Source organism: Capra hircus, chromosome 6 (genome assembly GCF_001704415.2).
Source record: "Capra hircus breed San Clemente chromosome 6, ASM170441v1, whole genome shotgun sequence".
Classification (NCBI taxonomy): domain Eukaryota; kingdom Metazoa; phylum Chordata; class Mammalia; order Artiodactyla; family Bovidae; genus Capra; species Capra hircus.
This window is the reverse complement of record NC_030813.1, coordinates 23,960,191-23,975,539: the sequence shown is the minus strand read 5'-3', so window position 1 is coordinate 23,975,539 and position 15,349 is coordinate 23,960,191. Positions and strand designations below refer to the sequence as shown.

Below are 15,349 nucleotides of genomic sequence, written 5' to 3'. Positions count from 1 at the left end.
TGTGTGTGTGAAAGAGAGAGATAACTTCCAAACATCGCAGAACTACTCACCTTGAAATTTATTTGTCAGTTTATTTTTCGGCCTCTGACACTAGACTGTCATTCCCTCAAAGGCAGGGAGTTTGAGCATCTATAAAACCTCACACAAGGCATATATAGTACGTGTTCGGCTAATATTTGTTAAATAATTGAACGAGTGAATGAATTCTCCAAAGAATACCCGTGAATCTGGAAGAGCTGAATTGAGGTGAGGGGAGGGAAGGATGCTGTGAAAGCAGGTATGATTTCAACAGACTAAAAATGGTCTTGAACTCAGAGTGGGAAGGAGGGAAGGCAGGATGGTCTAGATGCTGGTTATATTTTAAAGAGAGGGCCATTAAGACATGATGACTGGTTAGTGGTGATTTCAATGCAAGAAGAAAAAAGAAAAAAATATTTGCTACTCTGTATAACTGGGAAAATAAACTGTTAATAGAAACAGAAAAATCAGGAGAAATCCCCAGTGGAAAGGTAAATAATAAACCTCTTCAAGCAAGGTGAGTTCAAGAGAAGGTAACAAAGGAACATCTAAGATGAAAAATTCCAGCAGAAAACTAGAAATAGAGAATGCAAGCTCAGGAAAGATAAAGAGATAAATGGACCAGGCACAGATCTGGTAATCTAACCAGAGTTCATAGTTTACAGTGAGGCTAAGGACACAGATGTGGTTCTTGAGTAAAGTGTGAAGGAAAAACTGTCAAGAACAGGAGGAAGACAAAGAGACGCAGCGGAACAGACAGGGATCTGCCTGATAAGTTTGAGGGCAAGCAGGATCTGCGAAAAAGGAGGAGCCACAGGATGTCTAGGTGGAAAGGGCTGTCAGGACTGCCAAGTGCAAAGGAGCAGCGGCGCAGCCTGGGGACAGAGGAAAGGCTGCCGACCTGCGATGAAGAAACCAACGGTGACTGGAGTGAGCTGCCCTTTGCAGCTTCAAAAACACATTTTAAATGCTCTTCAAGATGTTTTTCAAATCTCAGTGCTTAGAGGAATGTGGGACTGGTAGTTAAACTTACTCCTGGAGCAAGCTAAATCTAGAACACAAAGCTCACAGGACACACCCAAGGCCAACAACCCAAAGCACCAAGTCTGGCCAACAGTTTCACTTGCTCTAATACCTCGATCTTGCCACGATCTTCACGAATCTTTACAATCTAACTCACGGCTGGTTCAAGCATCTCAGTTACTTCAACATTACAGTCACTGAGCGTGCAAACTCTGGTGTAAGGTTCTAAAGGTAACGGTAGCACTGGAGCAAAAGGAGATGCCTTCCTCCGTCACATGCACTATCTTCTATAACTCATGAGCAGCATCAGCAAATCCTTCAAGATGCATTTGTCCGTGGAACTTCATTTTATTTAAACCATTGCCCAGATAATACATTAAATCATGGATGGAGTGGCAGAGCAAATTAAATACACAAACTACAGATACATGTGAAATAAAACTGGGAGTTGTGGATGAAAGTAACTGCCAATAACTCAAACAGGTAATAACTGCCAATAACTCTACCTGTTTTTATTGTTCTTCTACCAATTTTCTTGTCCCTCTGTACCTGTTCTAGACCAGCTTTATAAACCTTGGCCGTAGAAGATGCCTTGACACCTTCAAGGTGGCACGAAAGAAAAAAATAATCCAAAAGTTCTAGAGGAATGCATGAGCCATTTTTCTCTTCTTCAGATAAGTCATAATCCACACTGCTTTACCATCAGTCAGAGGACACAGGCTGTGGATTTTGACAGTCAGCATTTGCCGTGGCTAAAGATCACTATCTCTTGAGAACCTCTAATGAGATGAGTTTAACAATCATTTTGTTGAGAACAAAGGTGTGAAAGCACACATAATCCTCTAATTATCTAGTTGATGGACTTTATCTCTGATGTAAACACATCTAAGTCTACAGTTACGAAACAAAAATATCATAACTTTATACACGTTCAGCACAGGACTTTATTTAGAAGATGACATATTTGAACAGCTAACTCAGCTAACAGAAGAATGTTACACTGTGAATTAAAGAACGATTAATATTATATGTGTTAATATCAAAATCAAGAGGTTTATATTTTGTTTGATATTGTATTATTGAAGCGCAACTCAGTGGTATCAAGTAGGTAATTTAAACACTCTTGGTATAATTAAGGATTTAACACTAGACCTGAAAAATTGAACACTTGGCAAATACAGTTGTATTTCAACAAAACAACTTTTCCCTAAAAGTTATAAGTCTTGAATAAAAGATCACTCCCCAATTAAATAATTAGTGAAAAGAAATCTTCAGGCTTTTTGGAAATACTATACCACGCCTTTATTTTAGCCAAAGTTTCCAAAACTTGGAAATGAACTGCAAATTTTCTGACAAAGAGGCTTAGAACAGACCTCTTAATATTTAAAACAAAGCCTATTCTTTGAATGATGGTTTACAGTGAACAAGACTTTCTGTTCACAAACTTCAATTTCTCAATCACATCAACAGATAAGCAAAAGGAAACTTTTTTGCCCCATCAGGAAAACAATGTATGGAACAAAATATTCCAGAATAACTCTGATCAGTATTATGCAGGAGGATGATATCTGCTTACTCAAGAGATGAAAGATATGCAGTTGGATGCAGTTCACAGAGTTCGTCCAGTCTGATCATTAGCTTAGCTGCCAGGGCAGGAATTGAGTGTAAACTTCAATGATTTTTCAGTTAAGAGAAAAAAAAACCTAAAAAACCCACACTGTATTCTAGAACTTAAATTCTCAACTTCTCCATAATCTCTTTTGCATTTTCATTCTGGCCACTTTCACATCAAACTGTACGTCTGATAAGGGAACCTAGTGAGACTGTGGGTAATAAAATGCAGTAGGCTAAAACTGAGGTAAAATACGGTATCAGGAAGATCATGAGGACATGTAAAAATCCCAACTGAGTTGCTGACTTCTTTCTGAAGTGCTCTGAAATGCTACGGGTATGGGGAAATCTCCATACATTTGCAAACAGAAACATTACTATAAAAGTTTTGTCAATATGGCTTGTCAAGTGCTAAAAATAAATTTACAGTGGTACTTATATACTGGGTTGCTACTAATTTTAATTAATTATTCAGGAAGTCTGATGAACTTAGGAAAATTTAAGAATAACTTGAAAATAATTTAGTTAACCAATTTAAAATTGTTTTTCTGATTTAAGATATGAACACTGGTAAAAACATTTTTAAGTGATTACATAATTGAATGAAAAAAAAAAATCAAGGCTGGATTTTCTTCCCTATGGTTCTTGAAACAGACCCAACTTTCTGCTAAACCCTACTATCTTCTTCAGCTGCTTGGACATCATGAAACTGCTTGCCTCTTTTATGCCTTTTCTATTCTTCACGGATAGCATTATCTATACATCTATATCAACACATCCATTTATTTATCTATCAATTTATTTATTTATATTTTTATTTTCCAGGGGCTAAGAATCTATTTGAACCAGGCTTTCAAAGAGAACCTTCATTTGTATTTGTTTCCTAGAAAAGTTACACACATAACAAATGAATCGAATGCACGGACTGATCAATGACAACAGTTACGAACGCGACATGCTCCAGGAGGCGGAGCTCTCCGACCTCACCTGTAGAAGTATGAACAGCCCCTGACTGTGTTGTGAGTGAAATGTTCCTGAGTCTTCTCATTTCCAAAATCTTCCAGCGGGTCTGACCACAGGATATCACACATAGGTCCATAAGCAGGTGGTTCTTTGAATCGGTCTAACTAAGAAAAATAGAAGACAGAGAGCAAAATACTAATCTTTGGAAAGTTGGAACTTAGAAAATAGAAGAAACCAGCATTTCACAAAACCCATCTCTGCTTCCCAGTCACTGTGCAGAGTGAACTCCCCAACCTTTCTCCTGTTCTGAGGTCTTTCCTCCCCATTCTTCTACTCCTCACCTCTTCCATTTTCCTTCCTTCTTCTTCCTGATGCTCAGTTATCATCTGCCTTCATTTCACCTTATACCTCCCTCTCGCCTCTTTAATTCCCACTCTGTTTTTCCTTTCTCCTGATTTCCTCTTTGTCTTTCTCTCCTCCTTATTTTTTTTTTTAAATCTATCCAAGTGTTTTAGTTATTACCAACTGATGTTCTACCTGTGTTTCATTTCTTGAGAAGCTTTTATTTTACTTGATTTTGGGGGAAAATTTTTGTTACTGCCTCCCATTGAAATGTGATTTAGAAATCAGGAGAGGGAACAACTTATGGTGTTTGTATTTAACAATATAATTTTGAGAACAGACAGCTTTCATTTTGAGAGTAAGCACATGCTGTATGACATTTTGGGTATTCACTCATTAGGGGTTAGGTTTCTAATTAAAACCAAGCTGATTAGAGTTACCTTACATACCAATCCTAACAATAAGCAGTAAAATAAATCCCAACTTAGCAGGTCATTTTTCAGTTCACAGTCCTAATTTTCCTAGCTTTACCTGAAGTCCTCATATGAAATCAATTTTGGAATTTTCTAGCTATATACGTTGAGCAAAGCCATATTTCAATTGAAAATCGTACATTTAGAAGCTGCGAGCACTATAATAACTGAAAATGATATTTCACCAACAATTTTATAACACTGTCACTTTCCCATAGTTTATCCTGATTTAACTGCAACGAAAGGATTTGGGGTGAAGTTAGCGGATACTAGGGAGTCTCTCGAAGAAAAGCATAACACAGCTATGAAAACTCATTAAGAACTAAAACTCTGCATATTTGATACTACAATATTAAAAAAATAACCCACGGGACAGGTGAATATATAAGTCTGACAGCCCATGAAATTCTTTTTCGGAGACATACAAGGTAATGTAAATAATGGTCTTGCTACATAGTGGTGTTGGTTTTTCACATTTTCAACACCCAATGAAAACCTTCAATAAGACAAGACCCTCTATATTTGAACCATTTTGTGATCCATAAAATATTCATTACGAACTTAGACGTGCTTAAGAGACTTAAATAATTTATGCTTTGGAACAATTCATACAAGAAAAATAATGCTTGTCCATAAAAATACAGAATTTCTTTCTAAGAAACAAGAACTTAGTATTAGGGCTAGAGCCATAAAGGAGACACTTTCTGACAAAGGTGGCTTCCCAGCTAGGGCTTTGGTAAAGCAACCAGAGTACAGAACTTACGCTGGAAAAGTTATGGAATGCATTCTAAAATTCATATCATCTACAGTTAAACAACTATGAAACTGATTAAATAAAATAAGTGTGGCAGAAACGCTGACATATGGAAAATGCAAACCAAAAATCACTCTACCTCAAAGTCTAAAGCATAATGATAATAAGAGAATTGAACACACTATCTGAAACATGCTAGAAACAAAGTCCTAGGGTTAGCAAAGGATATTTTAAAAATCTACATAATTTGTGATAAGAAATGTAGTTACTGATTTCAGGAGTCCATCAGATTGCAGAATAAATTGGTTTCATTCATGCACAGACTCATGTACTTGAACTCAAAGACTACATTTCAGTGTTCCGTCTCCATAGAACTTTAAATGTAAAGCAAATACCAATCCTTTGTGTGTTACAGAACACCAGAAGCAGATGTGTAATGGCATCTTATAAAAAAGGCCACAAGCACACAGAGCAGGCTTATTTAATGTACTTTCGTTTCAATTTAAAAATAAAACCCATGCATTTCCTTTCTAACAGGAAAGTAAATACAATCTTATTTTTTACATTTGAAGACCTGAACTTTAATGATAGAGCATTCAGGTAGAATTCAAATGTTTTACTTACCTAAATATCATTTTCCTTTAAAAAGCAATGACATTTTAAAAGGATACTGAGCATAATCAAAGAAATAAAAGATGTCTCTTCCACTAAATAAAAATATCCTATGCTACATTTTCTCATGAAAGAGGTATTTCTACACTCAACCTAACTCATCATTTCTGCTGGCTAAAACAATGCTAATAGATAGTGTTAAATTAAGTAGAAAAATATCTCTTGTAAAAAATGAACTGCTTGTCACCTCACCACTCAATACAATCAATAGAATAGCATCATCGCCTTTGTTAGATTGTTACGTTAAAAGTTTAAGCTGTAAAAGCAGATTTTTTAAAGAATAATAATATGGACACATTTTAAAAGTTCTGTTGTGATATTTCCCCAAGACAAAAACAATGTCTTTTAACTGTAACATATCATGAATATACAATGGGTTGTTTGAAACAAGTCAAAAGGAAATGAAAAGGCATATATGTATATCTTTTTCGTGATCAAATATTTTACATTTCTAATGTCATTTCACATGGCAAAATGAACCTTGAGGTTTTAAAGTATAAATATATCCTTCTTTCTAGATAAAAAATGAATACAAAGAAGATATTCACGACTAGTTTGCTGCTACTGCTAAGTCACTTCAGTTGTGTCCGACTCTGTGCGACCCCATAGATGGCAGCCCACCAGGCTCCCCCGTCCCTGGGATTCTCCAGGCAAGAACACTGGAGTGGGTTGCCATTTTCTTCTCCAATGCGTGAAAGTGTAAGGTGAAAGTGAAGTCGCTCAGTCGTGTCCGACTCTTAGCAACCCCATGGACTGCAGCCTACCAGGCTCCTCGGTCCATGGGATTTTCCAGGCAAGAGTCCTGGAGTGGGTTGCCATTGCCTTCTCCCACGACTACTTTAGATCATTTTAATTCAAAATGTTATCATTAAAGGCAGGGAAATTAATGTTATGTATTTATTACTGAAGGACTAAAAATGGCTAGACCTGGAAAATAACAGAACTTACTTTTCTGATATCATCTAAAGTGTTTATCTCTGGAGACAAACCGCCGTGTACACACAGGAACTGCTGGTTCATCAGGGCAGCCAGGGGCAGGCAGTCAAAGGCATCCATGCAGGCATCATATACACGTTCTGAATACTTTATTTTACCTTTAAAACATTATAAAAAACCAATTACTTACTCTTATGATTTCAGAAGTAGGATTGGTTCATAAAAATGAATTTTTTTGTTTTCTCGCTGGAATCATATTAGCATATAACTACACATGCAAAGTTCCAAATATGATTAAAGACTTTTTAAAGTTATATATTAACGTTTACATCTACTGTTTTTTACTTTTGTGGTTCATCCATATTTGACCATCTTTAATAGTTTTTTCTATAATGGAGGAGAGAACTTTTGCATACATACATTTGTGCTATTTATTTACAGTGTTAGTTGCTCAGTCATGTCCACTCCATGTGATCCCATGGAGTGTAGCCTGCCAGGCTCCCTTATCCATGGAATTCTCCAGGCAAGAATACTAGAGTGGGTAGCCATTCCCTTCTCCAGGGGATCTTCGTGACCCAGGAACTGAACATGGATCGCCTGCATTGCAGGGAGATTCTTTACCATGTGAGCCCCCAGAGAAGTCCATTTATCTACAAATGTCTATTAAATACAGAACAGAACACAAAAACTAGGAGATCAATGGAAGAAGATACAAAACTGGATGATTCTCCCGAACTTTCTTAGAGAAAAGCAGATAGCAAGAAAGTTTCCAATGTTGCTTTTAAATCACTGCACATTGCTTTTCCTTTATTAACTTACAACTAATGTTTTTAGAGAAGTTTTGTGTTCCATTGAAATAGGGCTAAATGAATGACAGAAAGAAATTTAAGTTTCCAAAGACAATGAGGAAAATTAAGACAGAGGAAATGACATTTATATGAGGTACTCCTCACCCCTAGTTTATTTCTATAAGAAGAAGCTGTCTTTAATTCTATAAAATCTACTTGAGGCTGGTAAATCCTTTGCGTCCAGAAAGAGAAGCACAAGGTTGAATCTGTCCTCCATTTGATTTTATTGAGTGATTTGAGATTAAAAAGTAGGATTATCCTGAACGGCAATATTCTGACTACTTTAAAATATAACTTACTCGCTTGTTGCTTAGGCTTGTTGTTGTTGTTAAGTTGGTAAGTCATTTCCAACTCTTTGCAACCCCATGGACTGCAGCATGCCAGGCTTCCCTGTCCTTCATTATCTCCTGGAGTTTGCTCAAACTCATGTCCATTGAGTCAGTGATGCCATCCAACCATCTCATCTCTGTTACCCCCTTCTCCTCCTGCTTTCACTTCTTCCCAGCATTAGAGTCTCTTCCAATGAGTTGGCTCTTTGCATCAGGTGGCCAAAGTACTGGAGTTTCAGCTTCAGCATCAGTCCTTCCAATGAATATTCAGGATTGATTTCCTTTAGGATTGACTGGTTGGATCTCCTTGCTGTCCAAGGGACTCTCAAGGGTCTTCTCCAACATCACAGTTCAAAAGCATTAATTCTTTAGCACTCAGCTTTCTTTATGGTCCAACTCATATCCATACATGACTACTAGAAAAACATAGCTTTTACCATGTGGACCTTTGTCATCCAAGTGATGTCTCTGCTTTTTAATATGCAGTCTAGGTTTTTCAGTTTTTCTTCCTAGGAACAAGCATCTTTTAATCTGCTGTCTAGGTTTGTCACAACTTTTCTTTCTAGCAGCAAGCATCTTTCAATTTCATAGCTGCAGTTACCATCTGCAGTGGTTTTGGAGATCAAGAAAATAAAATCTGTAATGGCTTCTACTTTTTCCCCTTCTATTTGCCATGAAGTGCTGGGACTAGATGCCATTATCTTCAGTTTTTGAGGGCTGAGTTTTAAGCCAGCTCTTTGGCTTTCCTCTTTCACCCTTATCAAGAGGCTCTTTAGTGCCTCTTCACTTTCTGCCATAAGGGTGGTATCATCTTCATATCTGAGATTGTTGATATTTCTCCTGGAAATCTTGATTCCAGCTTGTGATTCATGCAGCCCAGCATTTCACATGATATACTTTGCATATAAGTTAAATAAGCAGGTGACAATATACAGTCTTGATGTATGCTTTTATCAATTTGGAACCAGTCAGTTGTTCCATGTCCAGGTCTAACTGTTGCTTCCTGACCTGCATACAGATTTCTCAGGAAGCAGGTAGGGTGAACTGGTATTCCCATCTGTTTAAGAATTTTCCACAGTCTGTTGTGATCCACACAGCCAAAAGGTTTGGCTTAGATGATTTTCTGGAAACCCCTTGCTTTTTCTATGATCCAATGAATGCTGACAGTTTGATCTCTGGTTCCTGTGCCTTTTCTAAACCTTAGGCTAAATCACATCAAATATGAATTCAAATTTTATATCATTTATAAAGAACTTATACTTTTAAAAGAAATTCTTAATTCTCTTAACTCACCATGCTCAGAAAGTAATATGAAATGATATGGACTCATTTTTTGAGCTTTTTACTTTTAAGCAATGGATCATAATGTAAAACTCTGCATGGATTAAAATGACTATTTAGCATACACGATGTTAAAAGAGAAACCAGAAGTATACTTACATTCTTGTTTAAATGTGAAATACTCTGTTAGATGTCTACATTCATGATTTCCACGAAGTAAAAACAGTGTTTTGGGGTAAAGAATTTTCAAAGCCCACAAATACAGCACACACTGAGAAAAAAAAGAATAATATAAAAATAAATATTTTCCATTATAGTTACACATACTTTGGCTCACATACCAGGAAGATATTAACAAAATGTGCTAGTATGGCCAAAAGTCTCCAAAAGACTATGTCTTTTTTAAGGAAGATATTGAAAATCAAACAGAAAATATTATTTTGGTACCAAGCCAGATTCATCTATGTGTGCTCAGCTGCTCAACTGTGCCAAATCTTTCGTATACCCATGGACTATAGCCTGCCAGACTCCTCTGTCCATGGGATTCTCCAGGCAGGAATACTGGAGTGGGTTGCCATTTCCTTCTCCAAATGTTCAACTATACTAAAATATAAACATTGCACTGGGGATCTAGACAACACACTCAAACAAACAATGGACTACATACAGTCTGTTGGATAAAACCAAAATGAAAATATATTAAAAATGAAAATATACTTGTGTAAAAGTATGAGAAGAAATGTGATGAACAGCTAATAAATAAAATAAAGCCACTTCTCTTTGTAGAGCGAATTATTTTGAATAGAAATGGAAGAATTAGCAAGGAAAGGCCTGACAAAATTTGGAAGCAGACACTGATAAGCTCAGGCTAACCTGGATTGTGTCTCTATTTCCTGTTATGCTCTTTTCTCCTTCACTAGTCTTCTCTCCCATTATCTTGTCTCTTATTTCAGTGCTTTTGGTATTTAAAGCCTTGACCTTTTCATTTCACATACAATTGTAATCAAAATGAAGGCCAAGGAATCTCACTACACATGCTGTTGACAGCTAGGTGAAACTTTTCATATATCTTAAAACTCACAAAATGATTAGTTGTATACTGCAGTTTGTATAAAAATGAGGCTTGGAATCAACCTCCCTTGACACAGTCTTCCAGAAGCGTGAATTAAGATAACTGGGATACTCAAGTATTAACATCAATTTCATTATCCTCAAATAGCATTCATTAAAAATCCACAGGGAAGAGAAAATCACACTGAAAACAAGTGTGCTTTTTAATTCTCATGAACTTTATTCTGAAAGTGAAGCTAAAGAACCAGAAGAATATTGAGACAAGTCTGATTCTAATTACTAAAATCTAAAACCCCAAATAATGCAATATTTACACTTTAATAATGAGCTTTCTAACATATGGTAGGAATGAGGGACAAGCTACTGGCAATTCATCTGTAGTGCTGCCTATGAACAATCATCATTTCTGTCAGCCCATATGATTATTTATTAAGTCAATGGAAGTAAATGTTTGAATACATAGCCCTAGTTTTAAAGGAAGAAAAAATATGTATTATTGAGTTGTTCAAGCCAGATACTGTCCCCAACTATGCAATTATAACTGAATAAACAAAAATGATGAGCTAACATCAAATTTTAAATATATATATTACATTAAATAATTTTACAATGACTAGTTTGTGCTTATAATTATTACCTAAAGTTCACGTGAAAGATGATATGACTATTTCTGAGAAGTTGACCAATGGCCAAATGGAAGGATTATGATCTTTTGATAAGTGTAAAAATCCCCTATTATCTCAGTGGGTAGTAGGTGTTTCAATGAGTCTCTCTTATGTATCAGGTTTAGAGGTGCACTTACAGTGTTCTAGCAAAAGGAATGTATATTATCAAGCTTGTCTCACATTTCAGAGAAGATATACACAGTTATTAACGTCAATGTGAGAGCCATTCTGATTTTAAATTTATGCAACTGTTATCATATGTATATTTTGCTTATATTATGTATAAATAGTGTAATTTAAAATTATAAATTGAAAATATAAATTAAATTATAAATATATATGCATATATCTTTCCCAAATAGACTGCTAACATTGGATGTTGATTTGGAATAGGAATGGGTATGTGAAATTTTTTAAAATTACATTCACTTGTTGAAATTGTATTTAAGGCATATACTGGGGGAGAGACTATGTGCTTTGGCTATATTGTAGTTACTTTTTAAAAAGATTTTGTTTTTTGTTTTCACTAAAGCATAATTTATATGCAGTGAAATGTATATATCTTAAATGTACTGGTCAGTGAATTTTTCCATATGTATATTCCCATGAAACCACCACCCAGATTCAGTTACATTTCAGCATCCAGATGGCTTCCTTGTGCCCCTCCCCCAGTCAATATCCTTTGGAAAATGTTACCGCAGTTCCGAACTCTTTAGATTAGTTTTACCTATAACAATGCATTTTAAAGCAAAGCTATAATCTCTCCAACAAAAATCTAAACTGTAACTTAACCCCACTCAGATTCTACCAAAGGAATCACATTCTAGAGCCCACATACTTTTTTTCTGCCATCTGTTAAAGATCATGTTTCGACATCAGCACATGGTTTTATCACCTCTAGTCTTAATTACTGTAGCTCTTTCATAACTAAAAACTCAAAGGTTCTATGGATTCCTTATCCTATCTATTTACCTTTTCAATGATTCAATACACATTTCATATCCCTTATTATGTAATGGACATAAAGCTCCCTGCATAGAGTAGAAATTTAGGAAACAGTGACTCCTTTCCTATAAATGAGAAGGAACACAACCAGAAAGGAGAGGGAGTAGAGAGAGAATGGGGGAGAAAAAAAGAGAGATGACGGAGAGAAAAAGGAAGGGAGGGAGGGAGGAGGAGGGAAGGAGGAAAGAAAACACTAAAGAAAACTCAATTTCCAAATTCTTGGCTCAGAGGACCCTAAAAATAAGAGTCTTCTTTTCACATTTTATTTCCCTCTCCCCTGTGGCAAGAATAAAATATCTTCCCAAACACTGAACAAAACCACAAACGCAGCCAATATGGACTAAGTGGCACGGTAAATGACAGGGCAAGGGGTGGACCGGAGAGTGGAGCCCCGCCAGACTTCACCCTCAACATCTGGTGGGAGAGGGCTGCCAAGCACAACTCCGTCTTGCTCGCAACTATTTTGTCATCTAAAGTTCTAACATTCTGGAGATCTGAAGAGCTTAAAATTACAACTTGATATTCTTTAAAAGAAAAAAAAAAACAAAGAAAGAAACCCCACATAAAACATTATCACAATTAATAAACAATGAAATAAAAATTAGTTAAATAGCTGTTTTTTTTGGTCCATGTGGTATCAGATGGCTAATATGAATAAAATTTTCATTGGATTTACTGAGTAAGGTAGAAACAGAGGCAAGTTCAATTGGCTTTTTTTGCATGGTGCTATTTAAATCAGTTGCACTAACCACTTTCAACAACACTTTGACTATTTTTTCCCGTCTAAGTAATTAAACAGTTATTTACAATTTAACTTGGACTTCCCTGGTGGCTGAGATGGTAAAGTGTCTGCCTACAATGCGGGAGACCAGGGTTTGATCCCTGGGCGGGCAAGATCCCCTGGAGAAGGAAATGGCAGCCCACTCCAGTACTCTTGCCTGGAAAATCCCAAGGACAGAGGAGCCTGGTAGGCTACAGTCCACGGGGTTGCAAAGAGTCAGACACGACTGAGAGCCTTCACTTTCACTTTATAATTTAAAATTAGCTTGGTTTTGTAAATACAAAAGATTTGAGCATCCTCTAATCTTTTTATTAATTATTATCACAGACATAGTTTTCTCTTATGTATCTATCTTCCTCAGAGAAGCAGCACTAAGGATATAATTTTCTTCATTAGGTTAATTGGCTTGACTACAGCAGTGCAATGATTTACTTTGTGATTTACTCTTAAAAACTTGTATGGGGAGTCAAGAGGATGTAAAAGAAGCAGCAAGAAAGGAAACATATATATGTGTGTGTGTATATATATATATATTCAGCCTCGGATATATATCAAGCAGCTCCCTAAAATAGCTATACATGCTATGAAACATTCCAATCAAAAATGCTGTCTCTCAGTCACAGGACGATCAAGTGAGGGATGTGTATCGGCTGGGAAAAGATCCAGATTTGTGAAATGTCGAATGCTGCTCCTCTAAGCCATCATTTGCCTGGTCTGACAAGCACCCGGAGAAGCAGCGCTGGGGACTCGCAATGCACTATAAAGAGCATCAGACTCGAGGAGACAGCCAAACAATCTCTTCCTCGTGTCTGCGGCTTCACTCTGTCACCTAACATCACCCGCTGCACTCTTTGCTTGTTATTCTCAGGCAGAAGCACGGCACACTGCCTGACGTACCGTGGTTCATGCTAGTCTATGGGTTCACAGCTGGTAAATACAATTCTTCCTACTTAAAGGAGTCTGAGGCCTGGGCTGAGATTTAGTTATTAGTACCGTGGGAGGGGCTCAAGGCAATGTCTTGCAGTGCAGAATGGCTAGAAAGGGAACCCGATGAAGTGAATAGAAGGAAACAGCTGTGTGTGCCTCTTCTTCCAAATCTGAGTTTTCCGTGCATTCTCATAGAAATACATTCAGCCATGAACCTATATATGTAAGCTTATATGTGTGTACGCACATACACACACACACACACACACACACACACAGAGACACAAAGAGATTAGACAGCATAATGCCAGCATCAGAAAGAGGACGGTATTTGATGTGAGACAAATTATGACCCCCAGGCAAAATTACCTCTCTTATCACTACTCAAAAGCTTGCTTGTTTTGTTTGGGCTAACTTTGTGGGGGACAATTTCTAATTCTGGCAGAAGAAGAGTGGAGGAGAGGCGAGGAGGGAGTTCATAAAATGATCTTCATGTACTGCCCAGAACACATTACCCAGTGCCTGTAAATACTGCCCAGATGAGACTGTATGAAATCTGAACCTACTCTTCAAAGCTAATTTGGTAAAAATTAAACTTAAGTGCTCTTCTTTGCCCAGAGAACAGCCGAAGGAGAAGACTTGCAGTGGAACTCTGAATTATTAAGATGAATCAGGATGTCTGTTAGGAGATACTACACTCTGGAAAACTGAGCTCTCATTTTAGGATTTGTCTTAAAGCAACAGGTTTGCCCTTTAGATTACACTGGTGAGGGAGTGGACTGTGTGCATGTTTGCACACCTGTAAATTAACAAAACAGTATGTAAAAGTGTCTGCATCACCTACGTGTACATTTTTTTATGGCTCGTTTAGTGAATATATGGCCAAGGCATGGGATACTGGAAAGAGCACAGACTTTGAATCTTGGCACTGCCATTTACTGTGTGTGCGAGTCTCTCTGAGCCTTGGTTTTGCAGGCTGGAAAGGAAGACATTCAAAAGCTCCTTGCAGAGCTATGAGGAATAAATGAGATCATTTATACTAGGCAAACAATACCATTTCTAACTTGCAAACAATGTCAGTTTCCTTAACCCACAATTAAAAACCTCACAGTATCTTCAGTAAGTATATTTTACATAAATGACTGTTCTGTTTTAAATAGGATCATATCACTGAGCCATCCTCAAACCCCTCAAAGATCACAATCTAATAAAAACGGATCATTTTTACTTATGAGGCCATCACATTTTTGTCATTTTGTGTGCATGTGGCCAAGTCCCTGGGGCTGTACTCTCAGACTTCTAAAGTTTAATTAAAGAGCTGTTTTTAAAGATGGGAACTATGGTACATGCATCTCAGAAGTTTTAAAGTTTATCAGTGTCCTCTGATAGCCACATTTGCTATTTCTCCAACGTTTGTTTTCAGATTTTTATTCTTTGCTTAATATATATTATATAAACTATCATAGTTCAAGTATCTAGATTAATTGTAGACTAAAATTAAAATCTACTGAGGAACCAGTTAGTGATTACTGCTTCTCAACTTCTTTACTTTAAAGAAACAGTTCTAAAAAAGCTCTAATTAGAGAGAGTTTCTGAAGTTTCGAGAGGTGAATAGACTGGTAACGTTAAGAGGAAAAGTTCTAACACAAC

At 36.8% G+C, this 15,349-nt stretch overlaps 1 protein-coding gene across 2 annotated transcripts in view; it reads right to left on the bottom strand.

The window, feature by feature from the left end:
* The window catches only part of PPP3CA (protein phosphatase 3 catalytic subunit alpha), a 329,583-nt gene that overhangs the window by 57,760 nt on the left and 256,474 nt on the right, over positions 1–15,349 (bottom strand). For both annotated transcript variants that reach the window (XM_018049270.1, XM_018049271.1), the window contains exons 4-6: positions 9,410–9,521; positions 6,805–6,950; positions 3,640–3,779 (exon numbers count right to left, since the gene is read on the bottom strand). In XM_018049270.1, coding sequence (XP_017904759.1) covers positions 3,640–3,779; positions 6,805–6,950; positions 9,410–9,521 — 398 coding nt within the window. The remainder of the gene's footprint in view (positions 1–3,639; positions 3,780–6,804; positions 6,951–9,409; positions 9,522–15,349) is intronic.